At 50.8% G+C, this 12,591-nt stretch overlaps 1 protein-coding gene across 1 annotated transcript; it reads left to right on the top strand.

Moving 5' to 3' along the window:
* The first annotated feature begins 361 nt into the window (after positions 1-361).
* MTO1 (mitochondrial tRNA translation optimization 1) lies at positions 362-11,706 on the top strand. The gene is made up of 15 exons (XM_078873926.1): positions 362-406; positions 624-784; positions 1,592-1,861; positions 2,274-2,473; positions 3,117-3,234; positions 4,385-4,561; positions 5,704-5,816; positions 6,446-6,558; positions 6,915-7,105; positions 7,321-7,451; positions 7,714-7,918; positions 8,823-8,994; positions 9,548-9,666; positions 10,297-10,454; positions 10,781-11,706. Coding segments are annotated over exons 2-15 (2,121 nt in total). The 5' UTR covers positions 362-406; positions 624-783; the 3' UTR covers positions 10,934-11,706.
* The last annotated feature ends 885 nt before the right edge of the window (positions 11,707-12,591 follow it).

Raw genomic sequence — 12,591 nt, 5'->3', positions numbered from 1 at the left:
CCCTTTCCCCCCAAACCTCGACTATTATGAATTTAGTTTTTATTTTATAGGCACTGTTATTTATTTATATAACTTTTGTTTTGTTAATTGTGCTTGTGCACCACTGCCGACGGCCGCGTCACCAAATAATTTAGAAAATAACACATAAATGTGTGTATAAATGCAATGTATTGCAAATATTAATTGGCGACGTTTCGGGCACTGCCCCCCCTCTCCTGCATTAAACCACGCCCCTCTATATCAGACCACGCCCCTTACCGCGAGACCCGGCCTCTCATTGGCTCAGATCCCACCCCCCAAAATCCCGTCAGGGGACTCCACCCACCCTCTCTCCGCCCTGCGACCCGGAAGCGAGTGAGCAGAACGGAACACGTGTTCGGGCTGAGGTCAGGTGGCCGCTAAACATGTGAGCGCACACTGAGGATGCGTTTTCTCACACACAGAGAGACACACACACACGGAACTAAAATAACTTACTAAGAGCCGGTGGGGGTTTAGCGTCAATAGGAGGGTTTGCTCGGTAGAGGTAGAGCTCGCGTTTTTTTGGTTGATTCGCCTGCTCTGCCCATACAAACTGCGTTTGCCCCCCCCCTTTCCTCCCTCCGTCCTCCTCGTCCCGTCAGAACCGGACGGACGTTTTCAAGTTGTTGACCACCGAAATTTCGGAACTGGGTGCACGCGGCGTCACCGGCCCTACAGCAAGGTCACCGAGGACTCCTTGGGCTGCCCAGAGTTTGCCCGTCTTCGTGAGCACAGCGCCGCCCTTAAACGCGGCACTTGTGAAGTAAGTTACGAATGAGACTTACCTGTGTCTTCTCGCGTGTTTGCACCGTTTCTCGTGATGTCATCTTTATCATCGGCTAATTTATGTCCACCGCTGGATGAAGCCTCCTCTCCCTCCACGTTGTTGCAATCTCTCACAGTCCCGCAATGCCACAATGCACCTCGCTCCTATTTCCCATCATTGTTGGCTGGCGTCCTGACACCAGTCTCGTGTCCACCTGCTATATACCATCCTTGATCATATCCCCGCCCAATGTCACGTTTCGTAAGTCAAATTTTCTCATTTGCGTTTTGTTCTTTGATGCATGTGTTCATCTGCCGGACTCGTAGTGGACAAATCGTGACAAACCTTACTAAAGTGGGTGTGTCGGGTGGTGGCAGGTTTAACGACACATTTACGCGGTCTAACCCAAAGAAACCTATATTATGAATTGTGACTATATCATTATTGGCACCTGCAGCCTAATGGTTAGACAACTTGATACCAGGTTTCATCCTTGTCAGGGATCAAGCATCATCAATGCTTACGTCTGCCTTGTGCCTCGTGGGCTTTAAGTGAACAAGCCCTCCCTGACCACTGGGCACAGATTGCAGGGAATGATGGGAAGACTGAAGTAATGTTCACAATCGCGTCCTTTGCAACCTAAAATCACCTTCTGCATGTATTGTACATTATTGTGACTCTTGTGTCCAGCCTGCATCCACATTTCTGTCTCGTCAGTATTTCACGTTTTTACAGAGTTAGACTTGGTTTGTGAAAACCCTTTGACTAATCCGATTCATGTGCACTCTTGTTAACCTCCGTAAGTGTCAGAGATGCTTCTGAAAGGAGCAAATCGTCTGCGCTGCTTGAATCGTCACGCGAGAGCCCGTGGAGCCACGTGGACGCACTCTGGAGGAGAGGTGGGATGGCCGGCTCGTGCCCAGTACTGCAGCTCTGGACACGAAGGAGCGGAGAGCGCCCCCGAGTTCGACGTGATCGTGGTGGGAGGGGGGCACGCGGGGAGCGAGGCGGCAGCGGCTGCAGCGCGCACGGGGGCCCGGACGCTGCTCGTCACGCACAAGTTCGACACCGTCGGTGAGCACGGCAGAGGCGTCGAGAGCTCCTCCGAGCGTGTTCAGCAATCGGAATCCTCGGCAGCATTAGAATTGAACTTGGTAAAATCACCAATCTACATTGTCATCGTGTAATCGGCATCGTTGGCATTGCCATCACCGTTGCAGATCGGCCAATGCCTAAGTTTTCACCTTTTCTTCTCTCATATGAATACCCGTGTCACTCAAGGTGGCATCTCAACCCGCTCTCTGGTTTTACTTTTCATTGTGGCAGCTATGTAGTGATAAGTTTAGTAACTTTAGCACTAATGTTACTGTGCGCTACTTTCACCATCATTCTATTACCATGTGGTCACACTCTGTCTCTGCTCGTGTTCTCTCATCGCCAATCCCTGTCCCCCCCGCTCACCTTCCCTGGCACGGTTATGGAGCAGGCGAGATGTCGTGTAACCCTTCGTTTGGCGGCATCGGCAAGGGCCATCTGATGCGCGAGGTGGATGCCCTGGACGGGCTGTGTGGGCGCTTGTGCGACCTCTCGGGCGTGCACTACCACGTGCTCAACCGCCGCAAGGGCGCCGCTGTGTGGGGACTTCGAGCGCAAATCGACCGCACGTTGTACAAGCAAAACATGCAGGTGCCGCCGCTCCTCCTGAAACTCACCACCGCACACTCACCGCTCTCTAGACCATTTGGGTGAGTGCACAGTTTTGGACGTATATATCATATTATGCTTCAGACACCCTGTATAATTTTTTAAGATGTCAGAAGATGCGGGAAATTCCCCATAATTGACGAATTCGTGGAGTCATCTTCTTGGTTCTTTCGGTAAAGTCACGTAGAATGGAAATAATAAAATAATTAAAATAAAACAATAAAATAATTCTAACGACGTTTCGGCCACAGACAGACTCTGTCTTCTCGACAGCTCTGTTCTTCACCTGAAGACGGCTGCTTGCGTTGTGGCCGAAATGTCGTGAGAATTATTTTATAATGTTTTATTTTTATTATTTTATTATTGCCATTCTACGTGACTTTACCGAAAGAACCAAGAAGATGAATCCTTGCAGTCACGAAAGCTTTAAATCGAAATTTAATTCGTGGAGCTTTCCAATTGAAATTTCATCATTTTACCTGGGGCATTGTGTTGATTCATATAATCAGAATTTTTATTTATCCTGGAGAAATCCGATGAGCTATGAAGCTCTTTTTCTATGTAAGAAGCCCTGTGTACAATGCACCTGTGACCGTTGCCTTTCGACCCCTGGACTGGAACTCAGGAGGAGATCTTGAGGACGCCGAACCTGACGGTGCGGACAGCAGCTGTGGAGGACCTGATCGTCGATGAGCCCGCGGTGACGCAAGTGGGGAAGTGTCGTGTGCGCGGAGTTATTCTGGGTATGTCTCAGACTCTCGCTGTAGACCCATCGTAGTCCAGCTTATCCTGCTTAGCTTGTGAGTTGAAGTAATTTACCCCAACCCCAACTGTGTACGCAACCTGACATGTACCGTTGCCTAGTTAATGATGTGGTCCGTGTGACCCTTGTTCTGAATTACTGTTACATAGCTAAATACATAATTATTAGGCATGTAATGATGCATCGATTCATGAATTAATAACATTTCTTATACTCACTGTAAATGCATCAAATTGAGTGTGTGATAATCTTGACTTAAAGCTTTCGTGACTGCAGGAATTCATATTCTTGGGTCTTTCGGTGAAGCCACGTAGATAGATCAAATAATAAAAAATATAAATAATATCACGACGTTTCGATCGCAACACAAGCAATCGTATGCTGCTGAGAATCTCCCGCGATATTTCTCGCCTGATGACGATTACTGGTGTTGCGATCGAAACATCATGATATTGTTATTATTTTTTATTATTTGATCTATCTACGTGGCTTTACCGATAGACCCAAGAATATGTGTGATAATCGTTATTTACCACCTGTGTGAATTATATGAAATGTAAATGTTAATGTTATATCGAAACTAGGGTAACCACCAACATTATACAATTGAGACAGAAAAGACGAGGCCAAACTATACGTTCCTCAATCGCAAAACATGAATCATGACAATTCGTCTCAATTGCTTGGCGTATGAATTATTACTTGCCTTCCAATTCAGATTTGTATTTAAACAAACACTTGCCTCATCACTCTCATGCCTGACCATGATGTCTGAACGTTTTAACCTCTCTCCCAGTCGCTGACCCACTGGCAGAGGTCGCAATCGGGTACCCGATACCCGTACCCTACCCGATACCCGGCTACCCGTACCCGGCCGAGTACGGGTACCCGTTTGTGACCCTGGTGCGGCCGGGTACGGGTACGGGTAGGCCGTGAGTCACTGGTGAGTAACCGTTTGTCACTCATTTCGGGTAGGGTACGGGTACGAGTAGGGAACGAGTACCCGTACCCGTCCGGGTACGGGTACGGGTACACATTTGCCACCCTGTTGCGGTCGGGTACGGGTACGAGTAAGGAATCAAAACCCGTTTGCGACCTCTGCCCCCTGGACGTGTGCGTGTGGCCGCTAGGGAGCGGCGAGCGGGTGGAGGGGCACGGCGTGGTGATCACCGCGGGCACGTTCCTGCGCGGGGTCGTGGGCATCGGCACGGAGACGTGGCCGGCGGGGCGCGCGGGCGACGGCCCCGCCGTGGGGCTGGCTCGGACGCTCGAGGAGCTCGGCTTCACCGTTGGGAGACTCAAAACGGGTGAAGCTGGCTGGCGGTACCGCTGCAGGTTTTCCCGGTCGTGATTAACAGCTTTCCGATGTTGTTATTTGGGGTTGTAGCGCGTACTGTCGGGCACGCTGTTTCACTTTTTCACTCCATGTGCTGGGCGTTTCTCCGCGGACAGAGAAGTTGCCAACACTAAACGTGAGACGTCATGCAGAAAAAAACCTGATAAACCCGCAAACATAAATGAAAGTGATACTTCTAATACAGGTATTTCTCTACTTATGATGGAGATGCGTTGCGACGACCCCATCATAAGTCGAAAATATCGTAAGTCGAAGATGGCCTAGCCTACCCAGGAGTCTTAAAGAATGGTGATAATTTAGCAAAACAGCGCAATTTACAGTACCGTACTGTATAAACTATATACTGTATGTATTTATTAATTACAATACTGTATTGCATAGTCAAATGTATAGTTAAAAAAAACCAAGGTAAATTCTTAGCCTATTTATATGAACTGCATTTAATATAAAGTTTTTTTCAGGAAACAATCCTATCTGCTATAAAAACTTTTAACATGCATTGAACGTATCGTATCGTGGTAACCTTAAAATGAAATCGCTAAAGCTACGTATCATACATGCATTGAACGTATCGTAACGTATATTGTACTGTACTCGCCAAGATTATGTCCGTCGTCTGCATACTTGAACGATGTTAGGTTGTTGATGGCAATTTTGTCGTATCGCTATCGCCATCGTAAGATCGAAATATCGTAAGTCGGACCATCGTAACTCGGGGACTACCTGTACACGTAAAATATTATTTCTGGACAGGTACTGTCATGACCGTATACGTTCGGTCCTCCCAGAAATATCTTGCACATCTCCTGCCGTCACCATGACATCACCGGTCTTCGTGGATTTAAAACGGATGAGTTCCGGTGGGCTTGCTGCTGCTCCCCGGCACACAATTGAGCATTGGGGGTGGCGCTCATCTCCATTGGTGGCATTGAGCTAGGGGTGGAAATTCCACGTTCCTAGGGTCACGGTTATATTAAATTTTAGGTTGCATTTAAAGCACACTCTCCGTTCTTGCGCTGAAGGCACAAGAAGCTCGTTTTGAGTGATGTGGTCACCGTCGGTACTCGGTAACATGCCTATTTCATGTTTCAGGAACGCCACCACGGATCGCCAAAGATTCTGTGAATTTCGCCGATCTTCAGAAACAATTTCCGGACAACCCTCCGGTTCCATTCAGCTTCATGAATGAGAAAGTGTGGATCAAGGTAGTCTCCTTCGTTCTCCTTTGCTCGCTGCCACGTAATGCGACGGTTCACTGCGGCTGTTGGCACAGACCTACTTCACTGCTGTGATCCCTGGCACTCAGTCCTGAATTGAGGGTATTGTATGGAGGAATATTATACACTTTTTACAGTATATCACATTTTGATATCCAGTTGAGAGCTTCAGGAAGATACCAATTGAATCGCAGAGATCCGGGGGAGTGAGAAACGGTGGACAGATGTTCACTGGATGTTCCGTCATTTGAAGTTGTTCACCACATTCACACTGTGGGGTGTACGCGAGTCTCCATGTGTGCGTAAGTTATCCGCAGCATCCTTGTGATGTGCTCATGCGGTTCATTGACCATCCGCTCTCACCAAGGGAGGGCATGCGAAGTCAGGAAGCTGTACCGTCAAAAATAGAGACCACCTCCCCTCGCGGGCCGTTCTCTAACATGAATCGAGCTGCTCTGCAAGGGTTCCACATGGACAACTTTGTGTCTCAAGGAATAATAGCGAAAGCACAACAATTGAAATTATTTGGCATACGCTTGAAGTATGGAATGCTTTCCACTGAGCCCTTAAACTGCCAAGAGGCTGAACCGTGTGTGTGTGTGTGTGCGCGTCTCCAGCCTGAGGAGCAGATGGTGTGTCACTTGACACATACGGGCCCGGAGGTGGAGCAGATGATACGGGACAATCTTCATCAGACCATGCACGTGGCGGAGACCACAATGGGGCCAAGGTGAGTTGTGCCAGTGCGACGTTTGCTCATTACCACCAGTGACAATTAACAATGATTTGGTTATAAGTCCTCTATCACGGGAAATGTGGGAAACTGCAGCACCCTGAGTGTTGATAAGCAGTAGTTCAGTGATACCTACTTAAGTGAGCCATTCTCCAGCCAGAGCTCAAAATGACCACTTTGACTCGCGACACAATAACTAAAGCACAATTGGAAGAAAACTGGTAAGAGATGATATACGTAAATGTGCGTTCACCCACACAGCTTATCGCTGGTAAAAAGTGAGTACGCACACGTTTGTGTCGGCGTGCGAGTCGCGCTCCTGCTGACACGGCGCGTGCGCTGCGTTACTCAAGGTACTGCCCATCCATCGAGGCGAAGGTGCTGCGCTTCTCGGGGCGGAGGCACCAGGTATGGCTGGAGCCCGAGGGGCTGCACTCCGACATCATCTACCCGCAGGGCCTGTCCATGACGTTGCCCGCCCCTCTGCAGGAGCAGCTGCTGCGCACCATCCCCGGACTCGAGAACTGTCGCGTCTTGCGCCCAGGTCAGGGGCGCGACGCGGCGTGGAGGGGAGCGGTCCTCAAGATCGTGCGAGCGCGATGTGGCTCGCACAACCTTCAAGACCGCGTTTCCTAACTAGGCCCGATTTTAATTTTGCATTTTTCACAGCGCGTTGTGGCTGCACGGCGTTACGCTGAGCGGGTGAACTCTGGTACGATAACAGGAGGGGTTCTCTTGCTTTCCTTGCTCGACCGCCAGGCTACGGGGTGCAGTACGACTTCATGGACCCACGGCAGATCCGTCCAACCTTGGAAACGCGCCTCGTGCAGGGGCTGTTCTTCGCGGGGCAGATCAACGGCACCACGGGCTACGAGGAGGCAGCCGCGCAGGTCAGGGAGATCGAGGCAGGGGTCCCTGGGCAGCTTGGGTCACTAGGAACGACCAGTAACGACGTCTCGGGTTGCGGCTGTACCGTACGGCTCTCCGATATAATTTCGTCAGCTTTATCAAAGACTCAAAGAAGCAGCTCACATTCTCACTCGAATTTATAAAGTTGCCGGCTGCTGCTGGTGTTCGATGCAGGCCAGCCGATGTTGTCCGTCGGGATCGTCACTTGTGTTTCTTTTTTCCCTTCCCCACGTCTGCCTGCAGGGAATAATAGCCGGCATAAACGCAGGCCTGAGGGCGACGGGGCGGCCGCCGTTCGTCGTGAGCCGCACGGAGGGCTACCTGGGCGTGCTCATCGATGACCTCACCACCATGGGCGCCAGCGAGCCCTACCGCATGTTCACCAGCCGCGCCGAGTTCCGGCTCTCGCTGCGGCCCGACAATGCAGACCAGCGCCTCACACCGAGAGGTGCGCGTGCCAATGATCACACCGGCCGGGAATTCACTCGGCGACAATCTTAAGGCCCCGGGCTGAATATTGTGGTGGGAAATAATACTAATATAATTATAAATGTATCCATCTCAAGAACTGCCTTTCAGGAGGGTCCTGCATTAGGATTGTGTTACTGCCGTGGTTTATTTAGCTTTGAGTGTCACCCCCTAATTTGTGTGGTTTTCTCCACTTGTCCTCCCACACGAAACCACTAAATAATGGAGCTCACCAAAATTCCAATGCAGTACCCTCCTGAACGAAATAGTTTTAACGACCCCGGTGACCCTTTCCCTGGTCAACAAAAGGCACCGTTATATTTAGCGTCCCCTGCGATTACCGCTTTGCCACCAGCAGTCCCATGTATATGTTGAGTGTTGTCTCTGTACAAGCTGGGTGTTGGTGTATCTGCATTCGTGAACATCGTGCGTGTGTGTTTGATAGAAATAGAGGCGATGACAGAAATCGATGGAGGGACCGGGTACTTGTGGTCCAACTACCCAGCAGCCTCTGTAAAAGCTGGACGGGAGAGAAGAAGATGTGTTTGTGTGTGCGAGTCTGCAGGTTACACAGAGCGGTAGTGCACTGGTTAGCATACGAAGCTACGAACCTGACGACCGTAGTTGGATTTCCGCTCACAGCCATTAAATCGGTGATGAAATATCTGAATTGATCCTGGGCCTCCTTTCGGTCGACTCAGCCTTAAATGAGTACCCAGTGCAGTGTGTAAACACCACCAACGGGGAGACAAAGGCGGCCAGGTGCGGTGCTAGCCAATCTCCCATCCCCCTTATGCATCATACCGGCCTTCATTGGACTCGCTCACAGCCCTTGGCCCAACAGCCTGCTGCATGGATACACGGGGGATCTCTGTGTTGTGCAGGTTACACAGAGGCAGGCTGCGTGAGTGAGGAGCGCTACCGTCGCGCCCTCTCCGTCGGCAGGAAGCTCCAGGAGGGGCTCGACATCCTCCGAGACCACCGCCTCTCGACCTCCAAGTGGAATAAGGCGCTGCCGTCATGTGACATGAGCAGCACGCGCAGTGACAGCCCCAGGCACGTGAGAGTCGCCGTGCGAATAAGTCATCGTATGAACCGTGTAAACGGATGGGAGCTTATGGAGATTAAAAAAGACAAAGATTGCCCGTGTAACCCATAAAGGCTGTTGGGGTAAATGCTACGAGCCCCTATGAAAGCCATGACCACGCCCGTTCCGCCTTCGTCTCCCCATTGCTGATGTTTACACACCGCACCGGGTACTCGTGTAATGCCTTGTCAATCTAGGGGCGGCCCAGGACCGGTTCAGATAAACACTTAATAATAGCCATGCCCGGGGAATCGAACTCCGTGCGCCGGGTTCACAGCGTAGCGTGCTAACCGCGACATAACCGCTCCCTGCACAAACACACAACTATTAAAATCCACTCTTGTATTCTGCTAGAGGCAATGTTTTTTTTACATCATTAAATGTTTGTCGAAGCAAAGGTAGTTTACATCCAACGATGGAGTTGACACGCAAGCATACCCGGCGCGTTGCCACCGTCTCCGTGGAGAGAAGCCGGCGCCTGTGGTCCCACTGTGGGTTCTCTCTCCGTCTTTGTGGTCGCAGTGCCCATCTCGTTCTGCAACAGCCAAATGTCACTCTGATGGACATAGCGGTCGTCTTCCCGGAATACCTTGCCCGGTTCACCCACTCGCAGGAGGTGTGCGAGAGAATGAAGATTGAAGGTGACGAGTGGCTATTTGTTCCGTTGCACGTGGCGTTCGCTGCAGGCTGTTGATTTTGTGTGTCTGCAGCGTGATGTCATTCTGCCGTCCAACTCACTTTTCGAGGCAGACAGTCTAGATATGTACAAGACGCTTCGTTTAATTTTTGTAACTTGAAAAAACAAGGCTCACACAGACACGATGTTACATTGGGCTCCGTGGCTTGCAATGTATTCACGAAGTGTGGAGTAGCCGTATCGTCAAGCAGTGGCATGTTACGCAGACAGGAATGGTAAACCATTTCCTTACCGAGGGCCAAATCGAACTTGCGCATACCTCTGGCGGGCAATCGCGCATTAACACCTCCCTCCGTTACTTCTGTCAGTGCCAGAGGCCCTTGCAGTGACAAATAGACTGAGCATGCTAAAGTGTTGCCAAGTTGAAAATATCCCCCACCAGTTCCCGATTACTGCTAAGATGCTTGCAGTGACGGACAGTTTGTGGGTAGGCCTCAAGTGGCGATGGGCCACTTGAAAGTAATTTGCAGGTCGTATCTGGCCCTTGAGGGATAGGTTGAGCACCCCTGGCCTAGACAATAACGATTCCTCACCATCACCACCACCCCACCCGCCCGCCCCTGATCCTCCCCAGCCGTGTACTCCACACTCACCTCGAGGCAGCAGGATGAGATCGAGGAGGTCCGTCGAGACGAAGCGCTGCAGCTCCCGGACGACCTGGACTATGAGCAGCTCAACATCTCGCTCTCGAGCGAGGTGCGAGAGAAGCTCGCGCTCGTCCGCCCGCCCACGGTGAGTCTTCGTCCAGCGCTCCACATTTTCCCAAATGTTAAAAGTGCTCGCAAATTCTTGCATTGGGTAAATCCACAACGTCGCAACGTCGCCCCGACTGTGATACTGCTCTCGACGGTGGCTCGTGATGGCACCAATTGTTTGACCGGGTGTGGATCCTCACGGCGTTACTCTGCGTGGTGTAGCGTGCAGCTGACCAGCACTGTGAAGGTTCGACCCTGCATATGACGCCCGAGTTCTCATGAGATGGGGGCACATTCTGTGCGATTTGGTCCTTCGCGTCGGTGTGGTGGGCGTCGTTTTTATGCCATTGTCCTGGGCCACAGATCGGAGCGGCCGGAAGGATTCCTGGCGTCACTCCCGCCGCCGTCATCAACCTCCTGCGCTTTGTGAGACAACGGCCGCATCACGGGCGGCCAGGGGTCGGAGGCCACAACTCCGATACGCGCCTCACACAGAATGCGCTGGATTCGTATTGAAACGAGTCCCGCCACCACACACACAGACGCTGCGCTGCAATATGCAGCCGAGTGGAGGCTCAGCCATTGCGCATCCGACTGTGAATTATCCATCACCCAAGGAAGTGTGAATTGTCACGATTCGGGGTGGTATGTCAATTCACGATCCGTTAAAAAATTTTGTCTCGATTTTAGCATCTCATTGTATTGTTTGTTTGTATAGTTTTTATTTGTTCCTTTAACCGAAATGTAAAGGGATGTCATATGGGCGTACTCTGCATACGTCATAAACGATCGCCAACTACACGCACAATTCGTGGTACGTATCGTGAGCCTAAGAACCAATATTAGTCATCGAAGTATCGTTAGATCCCACGCCTCCGGCTTCTGTTAGCGACTGGCCGCTGCCATCAGTCGAATGTTTATCCAGGATCGGCCACGTGACGATGTGTAGCTCTGGTGCTCCTCTGCCGTGCATGAATGCGCCATGGTAACCACGCTCATTATTATCATCATATATACCAGGTGTTAGGACTACTCGTACAGATATTATTCTTGATGCACAATGAACAGAAATGCTTACGTGGTCAGTAGCTGAATAACACATTCTTGCGGAGGGAGCTGGTAGGAACGTTGGGTTGCTCGGTCAATGGCCAGGGTCAACGGCGGCGTGGTGTATTCCGCAAATATGCCCGACTGTGAGGGCGGGCACAAGCCGGCGTGAGTAGGTTAAACGTTGAGTTTTATAAGGGCACCACGGGGTGACCAGCCCCTCCCCACCCAGCCCCACCCCCTCCCCACCCAGCCCCACCCCTCCCACTCCCCACCCAGCCCCACCCTCCCCATTCAGTCCCTCCCCACCCTCCCCACCCAGCCCCTCTCCACCCAGCCCCTCCCCACCCCTTCCCTGCACGACGGACGGACACAATAATCCCCTGTGGGCTGGTGGAACACGTGGTTTCCTACCAGTATAAGAACAGTTCTGATATACATCATTAGACCTCCTTTGCCAGTACAAAATATAATAGGGTTTTTCCTCTTTTTTTCTGGCAACAAAACTGAAACCTTTTTACAAGGATTCATGTCTGCATTAACCACAATACTTGCAGTCAAAATGCAAACAAAAATCACACTGATAACATATGCATTACTTTGATAGTGCATTGTCTTTGAGCTGTACGCCTTTTGGCGTCCTCTGGTCGAGCACCAATTGGGTCGAGGCTCAAAAGAAAGCCGTCCCTGGTGTGGACCAATCAGTTTCAAGGACAATGCATATATTATCAGTGTTTTTTTTTGCATTTTGACTGCAAGTATTGTGGTTAACGCAGACATGAATCCTTGTAAAAAGGTTTCAGTTTTCTTGCCAGAAAAAAGGGGGGAAAACCCGATTATAGTTCTGATATAAGCAACATCCTTACATTACACTGGTTGGGGGGGGCAGGGGGAGCAAGTTTAAGGGCAACTTCTGATACAAAACGCACTTTTGTTAAAATCCACACTGGCCTTACCCCCGAGTGCTGTGCGCATTGCGCCTTGAATGACAATCGCGGCACCGGCCTTTCTGTTGCCATTCTTTCTGCTAAGAAGGTACGGGACGGGGAAGAGTGCCGCTCGGTCGTGCTTACAGTCGGGGTGTCCTGGTCTCGTGACCTCGGCAAGGGCAACACCACCCCGTTTGG

Source organism: Lampetra fluviatilis, chromosome 37 (assembly GCF_964198595.1).
Source record: "Lampetra fluviatilis chromosome 37, kcLamFluv1.1, whole genome shotgun sequence".
NCBI lineage: Eukaryota > Metazoa > Chordata > Hyperoartia > Petromyzontiformes > Petromyzontidae > Lampetra > Lampetra fluviatilis.
This window is presented reverse-complemented; position numbering and strand designations above follow the sequence as displayed.